Genomic DNA, 16384 nt, shown 5'->3' on the forward strand with positions numbered 1-16384 from the left:
TTAAACTCAATTTCACCTTCTATAAAATTTACTATGGAAGTTCAAAAAGAGAAAATACATTTTTTAGACTTGGAAATAAGTAAAAGAAATGAGAAACATTATTTTAATATCTTTAGGAAACCCACACATACAAATTCTCTAATTCCAAAAGACTCTAACCATCCATGGCAACAAAAAACAGCAGCATTCAGATCAATGATTTATAGATAGATAGATAGATAGCCGGATAGATAGATATAGATAGATAGATATTCCTATGAAAAATTTTACATAGGTCAGACACGTAGGTGTTTTCAAAAAAGATTCAATGAACATATTCAGGCTTTAAAATCAAAAAAAACTACTCAAAAATTGGGGTTTGCTAAACATTTAATTGGAACTAATCATAGTTATATCGATATAAATTGTAATAAGAAAATATTCATACATTACATACATTACATTACATTTTTTTTTTCATATATTTTCAATAATATAACAATATTCAGTGTTTACAAAAATGATACCTCACTATATAATATATGTGTCGAGGTTATCATCAAATTAATACTAATTTATGCTACAACAGATAATACAAAAATTCCAAAAATCTAAAACTATATCTATTACCCTAAGCATCACCTAGTACAAAGATACTAAACCGAGGTACTATTTTCTACATATAAATTACCTTATTTAAAAAGAATACTGCTTAAATCTAAATCCTACTTACTATTAGTTCCTCACTACTTTGTATCCCAATACTGAATAACCAATGTCTAATTTTCTTTTGAACCTATTGAAATTTTCCTCTCCTTTGATTTCTAATGGTATTCTATTAGATATTGTAGGCCCTAAATATCCTAGTGATCTTTGCCCAAACGCTGTATTCATTCTTGGTACTTCTTGATTGTAACGTTCTCTTATTCTAGTATTATGGCTATGATTTATGATATGGTTCCTATTTTGATGTTTTTTCATATACCCTAATAACAACAATATATACAATTGCCTAACGCTGAGTACTCTATTTTCTATAAATAATTCTACAGTTGAAAACTGGATTTCCCTGTTTCCCATTATTTTCAAAATGCGTTTTTGAGTTTTAAATAATGGGTCTATAAAACTGAAGTTAGCTGCACCCCAAACTAACAGACCGTACCTTAAAAGAGATTCAACTAATGTTAAGTATACAGTTTTTAATATTTCTTTGTCTATGATACGCCTTAATTGATAGAATTTGTATATAAGCTTCCTTATTTTGGCAGTTGTATATGTTATGTGTTTGTTCCATTTCAATGAATCATCTACTATTATTCCTAAATACTTTATATTGTCAGAGCGTTCTATTAGTGGGCAATTACAATTATTGTTACAATTTCTATCACAATTATGGAGCTTCATTGTTGTCATGTGTGGTTTTGTGCTATATATTAAGGCCCTGTTGCACAAAAGCCGGTTAAATTTTAACCGTGATTAACTTTACGAGAACCAATCAGAGAAGTCCTTTCTGAAAAGACTGCTTCTCTGATTGGTTCTCATGGAATTAATCACGGTTAAAATTTAACCGGCTTTTGTGCAACCGGCACTAAGCATTGGTTTTGAAAGTAATAAATTGAATGTAAAAAAAGAATTTTATATCTATAAAACTGCAAAATTAAAAACGAATAATTTAATTAATATAATTCAATTTGACTTGAATAATCCTTTTTTGATAAAATTAAAATTAAATAAATTCAAATTTATTAAATTTAATAACTTCAACCAAGAAAATAATGAATAAGAAATAAATGAATCATATGAAAATAAGTATAGTATGTTCTTATTAAATAGTATCAGCTTATTTATCTATTTTCCACATTTCAACTTGAAAATGACCTATTGTCAAAACTAGTCGTTGTAATATTTTCAATAATAAAAGGCACTTCAAGTTTCAATATTGTTTTATTAATCTTGGATTTATTCATATATTGTAATCTCATTCCAATTCTAATTAAATGATAGTAGTCATTGGGTAGTCTTGCCTGCCACTACAGAGTAATTAGTTGGTCAGATCTTGGGGCTGTACCAACACTATCTTCCCATAACAAAACATTGTCGCCAGCAGTGTCCTATACTGCACTCTTTTTTCACACAAGTATTTCAATAAAATCTCCCATGAACCACATTTTCACACGCTTTCCCATATGACTTTTTTATTTTTGTTGACGTGGTAATGTCCACTCTACCTATTAACCACGAAGATTTCTTTAATATATATTCATGTATCTTTAAGATACTTATAGCATAGGTCAATAGAAAAGGAATTCTTTCCTTGAAAGTACTATATTAGACCATCCGTAAATTAGGTCAGAAAACCCACCCAACTCACAAAACTAGTAGGTATTGTTCATCAATTTTTGTTTAGAAAATTCATTGAGAGTGTGACCTAGTTCTGGGATTGTTTGAACAGTATGCACCTACTGTCCGAGATTTGTTTTTACTTGATAAACAAACACACCGCTTTGGGCAAATAGATAAGAGAACAGAGGGCAGCGCTAAGAGGAAAGTGAAAGATATTTATAAAGGAGAGAAATGGGAGGAAGAGACCAAAATGAGATGAGAGAACTGAGAGGATGATGATGAAAAAGTAAACAGATGTGAGTGTGTTGTCGAATTGATGTATGGGTGTGGGAGGGGGTGGAGATCGCTTTCGTTTATGACCTCGATATTGACCCTGGCAATTTATTTCACATGGAGTCCAGTTCAGCTGCCGTCCCGCACTGCGTTGCGGCCGAAAACCGCCTGCGGCTGCGGCTGCGGTCACCGACAACGCACTCACTTTCTCCACGCTCTTCTTTCATTTCTTCTCGCTAGTTCATTCTTTGTTTATTTCTTTTCGGTTTCTTCTTAAAATAACATACCGCAAGTCACATTGTATTGGGATAACGTGAAGCGAAAGCTTCCAAAGTAAGCACAGGATTTAGTACAAAGTAAGCACTTTGAGACCTATACTAAACTACACTGACTACTTCTGTAATAGAGTTGAAGACAATAGGACATTCCTTTGCCAGATTCTATATAGTGGAGGTAATTACAAAAACAAATAACACTAGTATAGTTTAATTATCATACCTTTACAAGTGCCTTGTAAGGAGACGAATTGTTGAATCTGAACCATCTGAGACTTTTTTGCTGAGGATGTTGCCCACATGAGCTCTAGGCTTGTGCATGAGTAATGAGACGGATAAAAAAAAGTAAATTCGTATGGCTTTTGTTGGTGGGGAGTCTCTTGCGGGAAGGTCCCACCGCCTGAATATAAACCGTCAATGGGCCTTACGACTGTCATACTTCAGACGGGACCGACAGTTTAACGTGCCCATCCGATAACACGGGAGTGATCTGGTTAAAAAAACTTTTGGTAATGAGAGGGTTTGAACCCGGGATGAGCCGGATGATAATAATAATAATATCGTATGACCTGGCTGGCTCAGGTCTGGTGTCAGAGTTTTCAGGTCGCAACTGATCAATTTCAGGGCCTCTGACATGACCTAACGACTGCTTTTTAGGCAGCCGGGACCGACGGCTTAAATGATGATGAGAGATGAGTGGATCTACAGCTTAAGGCCTACATGAGGTTTGTGCATGGGAAATGAGATGAAAGATGAGTGGACTTACAGCTTCAGGTTGGTTCCGAACCGCCGGGAAGCGATTTTTAAACTCATAACTTGAATGGTATTTGGAGGAGTTCGGCTCTTAGAGTGGCCAACCTTACAAAGGAAGTAGCAGGCACATGGACAAGCTCATCTTACCTTATCTGTGCTTATCTGACACGAAACCAAATCGCTTCCCAAAAAATCATCAAACTAATTGCTCATCATCAACTCTTCAATTGGGTACCAACACACAAGCATAGAAGTCACATGGGAATCAAATTAGATCAATTTCATCTTTCTAATGAGGCTGAATAACCAATAAGTTTCTAAAAACAGGGTTTTTCGCGATTTTCTCGAAAACGGCTCCAACGATTTTGATCAATTTTATACCTAGAATAGTCATTGATAAGCTATATCAACTGCCACAAGTCCCATATCTGTAAAAATTCCAGGAGCTCTTCCCCATCTATGCAAAGTTTGATTCTAGATTCCCATTTATCAGGCTTCAGATACAAAAAAACAAAAAAGTGGAAAATATTGAGCATGATAATCTCTACAATTAATGTTCAGTAACATTTTCACCTAAAATTGAAAATAAGCTCGAAATTCGAGAAAATGTTATTATTTCAATTGCAAACTGTTGATTCTATTAAATCATTCACTATGAAGAGATAGCAGACTTCGTGTGTCTCCAGCGTTATTGTCCTGTCACCAGCTGACTTGAGATGCGCGTGAACACTAGTGTCAGGTGATAATTTTTCATAACGGCAAGGAAAGTTGTGTGAGTGCGCCACACCAGATTTTTTAAACTCATTTAATAACTTAAATGGTATTTGAAGGAGTTCGGCTCCTAGAGTGGCCACCCTCACGAAGGAAGTAGCAGGCACATGGACAAGCTTATCTTATCTTATCGATAGCTTATCTGTGCTTATCTGATACCAAACCAAATCGCTTCCCAAAAAATTCTTCAAATTAATTGCTCATCATCAACTCTTAAATTGGTCACCAACACACAAGCATAGAAGTCACATGGGAATCAAATTCCCATGAAATTGAATCAATTTCAACCCTCTAATGAGGCTGAATAACCAATAAGTTTCTAAAAACTGAGTATAAGTTTATCAAAATAGGTTTTGAATGATTGAGTATCGTTGAATTTTGCGTGATAAATAAATAAGTAAATACTACTCGAGTGTCAATCTGAGAGACGGTTTTATTCAAATGAGTTATATTTTCAAGGTAATTTACAGAATTACTCAATTGTCAATGGAGAACTATTTATTTTCAATGGCGAATTTCAGTTCAGTTTGATAATGAAATAATTATTTGATTAATATTAATATCATATTTTATTAATATGATGCAGTGAGGGTTTTTAGGTTTGATAAACATTATCCCGACTATTATCATATCTAGAGTTCATATCATCAGTATCCTTTCTCTCATCTACTCTAATATTGTCGCAGAGAATTTTTACCGACAATTATTGTGAAATAGTTACAATAATCACAATATCTCTGATCAGTCTTTTAATGGTCACAAAAAATATTAATAATCTTGGATTTTCGGAGTTGTATTAAGTTTAATGTCGCTACTCTATGCTGTTCAGAATAATGTTCTCGTGATGATTTATCAACAGTAATACTAAAATAGTCAATTTTTCTATGAGTTTGTTTATTTATTCCTATTTCAATTGATGCAATAACAATATTTATTTCTATTTTAAGTTATGCAATAACAATACAGACATTTCAATTAATTAGTTTGATCATACCAATGGTTTCCTTACCGATGTAACCACTATTTTTATCCGATGGTTTATCAATAAATACTATTTTTGGATAATATTAATAAATTCTGAAATATTGATGAGGGGTTTCTCTATATTTTTCATTTATTTATAAATTTCTTTTAGATTGCTGAGAGAGAAGACTGAGGATGACGACTTCGTTGAATTGTGTAAGCTGAGGAAAGGAGCTGCCAAGCATTCCTTACAATCACTATTGGATTTACCGGTGAGTCTCCAAATAAACTACAATGATTTTTAGTGTTGAATTTAATGTTTCTAATTTGTGAAATCAAACGCAAAAACTGGGAATGACAAATTCTACGTATGACTTCCATTCACTCTAGTAAATGAAAGTTATAAGCCCATAAGTTATTGTACAATAATATAAGCATGGAAATAAATTGGAAGATTCATTTGTTCAAATGCTAATTAATGAATAATTATTAATATTAGTATCGTGGAACGTTTGCACTGACTGACATTAACAGAAGATAGCTATTTTAATTTCCAGATACTGATTCATACAATCAAAATCAAAATGATGGAGAGAGAAAAAATAAGGTAGTTAACATGTGCTATTCCTCTCCCAAATTTAGATAAGGCTACAATGTAACAAAGAAAGACGTTTTGCATATTCAACAAGTCTATCAATATCATGAGGATTGACATAGGTTCGTTTGTAAATACACGTCATGCTCATTCACTCGGAAATAGATTCGTTCGACGTCCAGTCACTGAGCAGCCTATCAATCTCTCATGATCATTTATTATCACTCCCACTAGAGAAAATAAGTGGAAGCTCTGAATATTAGACTAGTTAGAAGTTAGTTCTATTATCTGTTCATAAAATTGGCTAAGTGCAATAGAGGTTTCAGTTTCCGTTCAAATTCATCGATTGTTTTTCAATTCCGTAAAACAATTAAATTCAATTGGTGAGTCCAGTCCGAATCCCCTGACTAGAGTAATCATAGTGATTCATTTAATGTTTTCTTGTAACTCGAATTTTTGGAAAGTTGTTTTCATTTTGAATTTGCTGACTCACTAAAGTAACCTGGTTCGTACATTCCCATAATATCTTGTTCAAAATTTATGATTTGTGCTCCACGGTTCCTCAACTCTCATACATGTTTCTTATTCATTCGTGTAATAAAAAGCAACATCTGTCTGAGGATAATCCAATCCATTCATTAATCTCAACGTCTATGTGGGGTACATGGAGTTTAATGACTATAAGTTTTCGTTGAAGCTGAACCGTGTCTCGTATGCTTGATATTATGTATATGGCATGGTATCATGCATGGCTACATATGGCGTTTGAAGTGTGGTGCTTGTGCAATCAGCTCATAAATTGTAGTTGCAAGTGTGGAGAATGTCGCAGCCCACAATTCTGTTGCCTATAGTCGGTTTTATCATCGTTCAAGTGGCAATTATTACTATCTGGTAGTGACTGCACTTTGCACTTTCACCTGCTAAGATGATACCTTCTCCTTCTCTGTTCCTCATTCTTGCAGCCGTATTCTTCATTCTGTTGTCTTTTGTTCTCGTTATATGTCCTGCCCAGTTCCATTTTCTTTCTACTATCAACCGTCCTATGTCCTCAACCATTGTCTCTTTGGATATCCATATTTTCGTCTTTTTATCTCTTTTAGTAACTCCCAACATGATCCTTAGCATTGCTCTCATACTAGTTCTCATTTTCCTGATAATTTTTCCTGTGAGAGTCCATGTTTCACAGCCATACAACATAACTGGGATTATACACATCTGAAGTAATTTTCGCTTATTTTCCATAATAACCGTGGAGCGGAAAAGGTGATTAAATCTTTTAAACATTGACCATCCCAACGCAATTCTTCTTGTGATTTCTCCCTATTGACCGTCTTTTCCAATTCTTTGCCCTAAATATATGAAGCTGTTGACATTTTCGATAATTCTTCCTTGGTTCAAATCAATTACTTCATCTGCTTGACAATTGAAACTCATAACCTTTGATTTTTCAAAATTTACTTTAAGGCCTATTTGTTTGTTTCTTCCATCATCTCCTTTAACATATCCTCAACTTCACTTGCACTTCTTCCTATAAGAACAATATCATCGGCAAATTTCAAGCAGTTCAACCTCTCCCCATTGATATCTATGCCTCTATCTTGCCAGTCTAAATTTTTGAAGGTTGTTTCTAAAACGGCATTAAATATTTTTGCAGATGGAACATCACCTTGTCTCAATCCTCTTTTCACACGTATCTCTTTACTCTCTCCTCTTACTGAACATTCTAATTTCATATTCTCATATATATATATATATATATATATATATATATATATTTAAAAATTTGTAAATATTCATCTTCAACACCAAGTCCAGCTAACGTATTCATAATAGCATTGGTTGTTACACTATCGAATGCTTTTTCAAAGTCGATGAATAGTAGGACCATTTGGAAATTGTATTCCCTCGATATTATTATTATTATACAATTATAATAATATAATATTATAACATCTAAAAATAATACAAGAATAATATAATTAAATATATACAAATACTCCCAAGACTGCAATATATTTTTTATGTCCATCTATGTTTAAGGAGTAGCCTACAAGGTAAAACCTGTGCGTTGACGTAAGTTGCAGTAGTATAAATTTATTAAATATAAACTAAGAAATTACAACCAAATTAAGAAAGGATTAGTGGAATTTACACACAAAATATAATTTATTAAAAAAAGTAAAAAGTTTAAAAGTAAAAGTAATAAAAGTTTTAGTAAAAAGTTACTGAACATTTATTTTTTAGTATAAATTTATTAAATATAAACTAAGAAATTACAACCAAATTAAGAAAAGATTAGTGGAATTTACACACAAAATATAATTTTGTAGATTAGTAAATGATGAAATTAGATAAAATGTAGTAACACAATAATTATTCTATGATAAAAAAACAAAACATAAAACAAGAAACAGTAAGTGCCTAGAAAATTTTTTCTTCAGTTTTATTTGACCTTACCCATTCCTCAATCTCGCAATTTAGTTTTTTTATCCGGCTCATATTGGCAACAAAATGAGTAGGAACAAGATTCATCAGCCTCTGTGTTTAGTAAGTGAATTGTCTTCTACATACATTCGAATCCATCCTGTCTTGATGGAATGTTTCTCTAGTAGGACGAAAGATAGAAAAGCGTCGAGAAGAGAAGGTGTCATGATTCCCGTGGCTGAAAACATTTCTTGTGATTTTCAAAGATAAATAGGGAAAATAAATCACATTGAGAGTAATATCTTTGATCAAGAGTCATATTTACTTTGTTTTGACAGATATTCACTTAAAAATACTTGTTGATTCATCTGCGATTGAAACTCCATTTCTGTCAGATTAGTCGTTGGTTGAGAGTGTTCACTCCAGCCAACTCTAGAATTGATGTGATAACTCCAATTATTCAACTCAGTATCGATTCCTAAAGTTCTCTTAGCGAACAGTACTCTATTCAATGGCCTTTAATGTGATGTCATTGAATAAAACCTAATGTGATTTGTTTTATGCCAAGTTAAGATTATTGTATTATTTGAATACGTCATTTGAAGCTGAACGAAGAACAAACTGATCTTTTTGAACTTCATGCAAACTGTGTTTTGAAAGGGGTTTGGATTTATGTTTTCTTGAGAAATTCAGATGGAGGTGGTTGGAGCTGCTAATTTTTAACTCTATTTAAAACTTTTTGAGCTTTTAGAGCTCGGCTCCACAAAAGCCTGTTAAATTTTAATCATTTATTAAATGCCACGAGGATCAATCAGATGAGGTTCTTTGTAAAGAAGTATTATCTGATTGGTTCTCGTAGCTTTCAATCACGATTAAAATTTAACAGGTTATTGTGCAACTGGGGCTAATACTGTGCCATAAACTATATTGAAATAGTTGACCATACCTACTCGGTATTGCGTTGATCTCGGATTAAAATTGATATAGCTTGGTTCAACTTAGCCGACGTATTACAATAATGCTAGATGTTTTTATTAGGTCTAATATGAGCTCATAGGTTGTGGAAATTCCTATTGGATCCAATCTGTATAGCTCCTTATAGATATTTTAATCAGGTCCGATCAAATGAATTACGGGTAGATATCAAGTGCAGTGATAGTGCATTTTAGTTGAATGCAGCGGCGTGAGTGTGAGAGTAGGCAATCAGGTGGAATGGAGGTCAGAAGGAGGCAGAGGAGGGTGTGGTCAGGTGGTCACTCAGCTATTCAAGCAGACCGGCCGGTAAAGCGTAATGAGCAGAAGTTGAGGAGACAACTAGAAGGACAAGGTGAATAAGAAGAATGGAGATAGGTGGTTATGGTGAGTAAGGGATCGGAAGGAAGAGGATGAGGAGGACGTGAAGGAGGAGGAGAAGATGAAGATGAAGGAGAATTGGAAGAAGATGAAGAAGGAGAATTAGAAGAAGATGAAGAAGGAGAAGTAGAAGAAGAAGGAGTAGAAGAGGTAGAAGGTTGATGAGAAGAAGAAAAAGGAGGAGGAGATGATGAAGAAGGAGAAGAATTAATTAAAAGAAGATAAGAAGAGAAGGATGAGGAGGAGAGAAAGAAGTAGAAGGTAGATGAGAAGAAGAAAAAGGAGGAAAAAATTGGAGGAGTAGAAAGAAAAGGAAGAAATATAAGAAGAAGGTGATTTTGATGATGAAGAATGCGAAGTAGAAGGAGGAGAAGGAGAAGAAGAAGCAGAAGGAGAAGAGAAAGAAGAAGAAAAAAAGGATAAAGAAAAAAAGGAAATGGGACGATAAAAGAAGAAAATTTCAAAGTAGATAAAGAAAAGGAGAAGTGGAAGGAGAAGATAAAGTAGGAGAAGTAGAAGAAGGAGGAGGAAATGAAGTGGAAGGTAGATGAGAAGAAAAATGAGAAGTAAGGGGAGGAGGAGTAGGAGAAAAAGGAGAAGAAGAAGGAGGAGGAGGAGTATGAGGAGTAGAAGATGATCAGGAAGGAGAATTGATTATAAGAAGATAAGAAGGAGAAGTAGAAGAAGCAGGAGGAGGAGAAGAAGTAGAAGGTAGATGAGAAGAAAGAAAAAGGAGAAGGAAGAGGAGGAAAAGTAGGAGGAGGCGTAAAGAAGCAGGAGTTATATGAGAGGAAAAAAAGGAGAAGGAGGAGATGGAGGAGGAGGAGACGAAAGAGGAAATGGAGGATGTGGAGGAGAAAAAGAAGAGAAAAATGTCATAAGGAGGAATAAGAATTGAAATAGAAGGGAGAGCGAATACTTATACAATGTAATTGAGATATATCAGCTCAGCGCAAAAAAAGGATAACAATTACAAAGAAAGAGCAGAGAATAATTATAATAATGACCTGGCTGGCTCAAGTTTGGTATCAGATTTTTCAGGTGGCAACTGTTCAATTTCAGGGCCTCTGACATGACCTAACGACTGCTTTTTAGGCAGCTGGGACCGACGGCTTAACGTGTCCATCCGAAACACGGGAGTGAGAATAAGAAGAGAGAGAAATAAGAAGTGAAGAATAGGAGGAGATGGAGTAGAGAAAGTTGAAAATGGTGAATTTGGGGTAGTAGATGGTCTAGAAGAAAAACAAAAAATAATATTGGAACTACAGTATATAAAAAGGGAATGAATGTAAAAAAATAAGTAGAAAAAATAGTAAATGAGTGCAATGAGGGGAGTGAAAGGAGAAGAAGGAGGATATCAGGAGGTAATATCGATAAATGGCAGAATTGGTGGAAAGGAAAACAGACAAATAGAATATGGGAGAGGAAAAAAGGGGAATGGAGGAAAATTGTAGAACTATGGGTAAAAGGACCATCACAAGTGAGAAAGACGACGAATGAATGAATGAGGAGAAGGGAAGAGAAATGGAAAAGGAAGAAAAAAAAGGAGTTGAATAAATAATCTACTTAGGTGGAGTAGAGTAGAATGAGCTTCTTCTCATTCCGTCTCATTCTCTATCATCAATGAAAAAAAGAATGAGAATAGAGATGGAAACTTATGAGAGAATGAGAAAGTGGTGGTGAAGGAGAGTAAGAGATAGATAATAAAGATAAGGATAATAATAAATTGTAGAATAAGAGAAAGAAGTGCGAGGCGAACTCTCGATTTCGTTGAACCTGTATGGAGAGCAGACCTAGTGCCCAGTCACTCAGTGTCACGACCGATTTCATTAACCTGAACTACCCTGTCCCTATACTGTATCTTGCTCTATTTGCCCTGCCCGCGGCGTACTCTCGAACGCATGTTGCAATTTTTTTCGAATTGGAATTGTTGTTTTATGCTGAACGTTGCTCAATTGCATACTTGGCTTAGTCTACACAGTTTGGTCCGCATATCCATTGAGGTGTAAAAAAGCTGGCAGCTAGGAAAATAAAATGATTTTAATCGAAAAGTGTAAATAAATGATTTCATTGATTCCATCATACCATCCACTTTCTGCCCGGTTCGACTCTTCACCAAATTCCTTAATGAAGATTAATAAAAATTCTTAATAAAGAATCATTTCCCAATAAATGAGTATATTGAATTTATTTCCCAAGTACTAAAAACTACTCACAAGTATGTTTTCACATACTACGATATTTAAATATCGTAACATTAACTATTGAATATTCTGTAACATACGAGCTCAAAATTTATGTGTTTTCATAGAATTATTTTGAGAATTTGAGGCTTGTTTTAAGTTTTTACGGAAGTTTTATTATTAATCTATCTAAATTTAAAATTGTTTGTTCTATTCTGATTTGTATATTTAGATTGATGATTTAGTGTGTGTGAATGAAAATAACTGTGTGAATGAAAAAATTTTCATTTCAGTTGAAATGAAAATAACCTATAAAATTTGGACAATTTAGGGCAAAATTAGGAAGTTGAAGAGGTTTTGGGCAGTAACCTGTTTTTTATTTTCTGTCTACTGTTATTATTTGCTCTATCCGATGAATAAATATCATTATATCACAATTTCTACCTTGAAATATGTTTATAATCAGCCATGGAACTTCTTATTCACATTATTACTATGATTAAAACTCGGACTGTAAATTAGCTTTCTCTTCTCTCAACAAGCCATGTATCACATTAGGTTTGAATTTTATCTCTTGCGACAGGAAATATTCTGTTATATACTTGCTTACTTGCCTATTCCATGAAAAGTTATCATCCCTTCATTCCTTTATTAATAACCTTGAATTTATTTGAAGAATTTTATTCTGGTTTTGTAGAGATTAGGCCGAGCCAGTCTAATGCCTGTTTCACAAATAATGGCATAAATAGACTCTCACAGATGATGAGACTGTAATGATTCACTCTTGTAAGAAAGATTTGCTTTAGTTTCTCATTTTCCATTTTTTAAGTTCATTCCCGCCTCTGAGAGTTCCTACAGATTGTTCGTCCGTAGTATTATAGTTATCAAGGTATTGAGATATCATTGACTGCACTGGAGAACAACTTCAACCGCATCTAATATTATCTGGTTTCACATTTTCATTATGAATTAAGCTTTTTTATTGATTCACTTTTTAGCTGGAAGGTTGAAATTTAACCTTCCGGTAGTCGCGCCCTACTCAATCACACGAGCAGTCGCGTGTTGTATTTTGTACAACATCCCATTTTCCAAGTGCTATGTACTCTGTTTACTGTCAAAACATATTAATTTAATTGCATAATTACTTTTTTCCATCGTTTTGGATTATTTTACGCCCATGAACATTTGGATGATTACCATTTCATAGCCCAATAAGGTACATCAAACAAAGCCATAAATTATGTGTTATTGGTTCGTTTTACAGTCCCCGTATACAGTCTTTCCCTATCTTATGCAAAGTGGGACTTATGCACTGTCGGGACTAAATGGCACCTAAAGACTGAAGCATTGCTCGGTTGATACTGCAACTCAGTGGAGTGATGGGGGAAAGTTTTGGAACTTAGGTGACTCATTCACTGACACCACCCCATTCAATAGTTTTGTGTAACAAAAAAACTGACACTGTTGTACTTTTTACAACAGCGCGACTGCCGGAAGGTTAACAATAATTCATAAGCTATCTACTACGAAAAATACTATCAACTAGGATAAACTCTAAAAAAGGACCAGTCTCCTACTGTCTAATTGAATTCACGGGTCTTCAGATCTCAGATTAATAATACTTAATAATATTACAGTATTTATAATGATATCACATCATATTAATGATTTTGTGATTGTTTATTATTAAATGAATTTGAATTTGGGAATTTAGAGTTTTATGATCACCCCAACATTCTATCCTATAGTAGTTGGGTTTCATAATAATTAAAATTGGAATTATTTCCACCGATCTCTTAATGAGGATTATGTATGAAATCTGTGAAGGCTACCTATTGTATCTATGTGTTTTTGTATAAATTTAACGTTTTTCATTTTAATGTGAAGTGTTTTGTAAAACTGAATAAAGAATAATAATAAATAAACAAATCGTGTCGATGTAATCGTCTTCGATTCCCAATTGAAGAAAATCCAGTCTGCTGAAGTAGATGGCAGTAGATGCGACACTTGTCACAATTGGATAGATGAGATTGTTGGATGATAATTTGGCAGTGCCCTTCACACCGTAGTCTCTTGTCGGATGTAATTTTGTGTCGGTCCAATCCTCTTCTATTTTTTACTGCAGTTGTATGTGTCCAGCATTTTGTTCCTATTGGCTGCCGTTTGGATGAAAAAACCATGGTCACATGTCATCCGCTACCGCATCCTCTTGCTTTTCCTCCTCTTACCTTTTTCCACTTCTAACTCATCTTCCCCTACTCCATTTTTTACTCTTATTCTTTCTTTTTCTGATGTTCTTCTTCTCTCCTCCTCTCCTACATGATACTGCTTCTATCTCTCTTCTTTCACCTCCCCATTCCTTCACTCTCTTCTTCTTTTCCCCCTCTTCCACTTTCTTTTCCTCCTTTTTTTCCGCTCCTCCTCCATCCTGCTGCATCACAACCACCATCTACAACTTATTTTCTACTTTTTCTCTGTTTCATTCCTTCTTAGTTCACTTCTCCTATTTCAAAATATTTGAAATCCATTTTCTTCCTTCTTTCTCACTTCTTTCCTATATTGGAAATTTATTTTTAATATTCCGCTCCTTCTTCATCCTTTTCTCCAAAAGAAGAATAGAAGTTCAGGTTCATTAACTTTTCCTTTAATAATTTTCCCTTCCATTAGTCTATACTGCAACACCGCAAGCTTCTCCATCTCTCTCTTGTCATCTCTTTCTTGTTATCTCTTCCCATCATTTTCTTGTTTCTCCTCTCCTCCAACTCCTCCATTTAACCTTACAGTTGTGTTGTGAGTGATGTTGTGGTACTTTTCCATAATGAAAACACAAATTTTAATTGTCAACCACTTTTTATTATTATAAAATATTATAAACAAGCAGCTGAAGATGTGGCTGGTACAGCCACGAAACCAGGTTCTGTGTATATTATAATATTTTATAATAATAAAAAGTGGTTGACAATTTAAATTTTTGTTTTCATCCTCCATTTAACTCAACTCCATTCTCAACTTCTCAACACTTATCTCAACTTTTCAATATCATTTAAACTTTCTTCTCAAGAATGTTCATCAATGTAGGTATGTTTTCCAACGTTAATTTTGTTTTTTATATGAATTGTATTCATCGTATTGTTATTTTAAGGGAGCATATTTGGGTTTCTACCTGTTGCTTCCATTGTAAAATTGTGAATAAATAAATAAAATGAAAATAAATTTTCTATATTTTTCCAACCTCTCTCTTCTTTTATATCTTTTTCTTCTTCCTCCTCATCCTCCCACTTCTCCAACCTCTTTTCCAGCCTCTCCTTTCTCTCCCCAACCACGCTTCTTCACCACTTTTCTTGAACTTTTCCTATTCCTCGCTCAACATTATTCCTCGACCTGCATACACCCTTCCTCTGCCCCATCTTTATTATTCCTCTCTCTCATCATCGTCACATCCATACCTCCGCATTCCGCAACAAAAGACCAATATGAAGCGTGAAATCGAATTAATCCGTACAGAAAGTGTCATTCTGCGATCGTGATCAGGTGTAATGCATATTACACGTCGATGCTTTGTTGTGTGATTGGAAACGGTCATATACGACAAAGTGAGGTGGAAACGGTCATATACGACAAACTGAGGACGGACGTTCCGACAACTAACGTATTTTCGCCGCGAATAGTCACACTATTCCTAGCTATACAGTAAAAATATAGACATATACGACTTTTCAAATTACAAAGTGAAGTATGTTGCTATACATGACAGATGACAGTGGTGTATATAGTGAACATTACACTCTACTTGCGACACACAATACAATTGAGTGTCATTGAAAGTGCAAGTGTGTGTGAGCTGATGCTTGTGTGTGTGCGTGCGTCACTCATCATCATCATTGTCATCATGCGTGACGTTTGCTAAGAATTCGATGGCAGTGAGAACTCTCAGGCTGATTGGATGATGTGGGAAGGTTGTACAGAATGTTTTCAATGTACATCTATTTTCAAAAGTATTTTAATTTTTTAGTATCAGAGAGCCTTATGTTGGGCCGTATTTTAAGGCGAAGTAATTTGTTCTTGAATTTGACCTCACTCCGCTAGGTCAACTGAATGAACAAGTCAAATTCAAAAACTAATTACTTCGCCTTAAAATGCGTCCCAACATAAGGCTCTCTGATACTAAAAAATTAAAATACTTTTGAAGTCGAGGGTTTTGCATTTCTCGTTATGCTTTTATGTTTTTATGTTTGTTCGTATGTTTATATGTTCCGCATTTACGGCGAAAGCGTTAATAGATCTTCATGAAATTTGACAGGTATGTTCCTTTTTTAATTGCGCGTCGACGTATATACAAGGTTTATGGAAATTTTGCATTTCAAGGATAATATAAAAAGAAAAAGGAGCCTCCTTCATACGCCAATATCAGAGTAAAAATCAGACTATAGAATTATTCATCATAAATCAGCTGACAAGTGATTACACAGATG

The 16384-nt window shown here is 34.3% G+C and overlaps 1 protein-coding gene across 1 annotated transcript in view; it reads left to right on the forward strand.

Annotated features, from left to right (window-relative positions):
* LOC111049360 overlaps positions 1-16384 on the forward strand; it is a 443105-nt gene that overhangs the window by 44475 nt on the left and 382246 nt on the right. The window contains exon 7 of the mRNA XM_039444636.1: positions 5530-5629. Coding sequence (XP_039300570.1) covers positions 5530-5629 — 100 coding nt within the window. The remainder of the gene's footprint in view (positions 1-5529; positions 5630-16384) is intronic.

This window comes from Nilaparvata lugens, chromosome 1, assembly GCF_014356525.2.
Source record: "Nilaparvata lugens isolate BPH chromosome 1, ASM1435652v1, whole genome shotgun sequence".
In the NCBI taxonomy this organism is placed as follows: domain Eukaryota; kingdom Metazoa; phylum Arthropoda; class Insecta; order Hemiptera; family Delphacidae; genus Nilaparvata; species Nilaparvata lugens.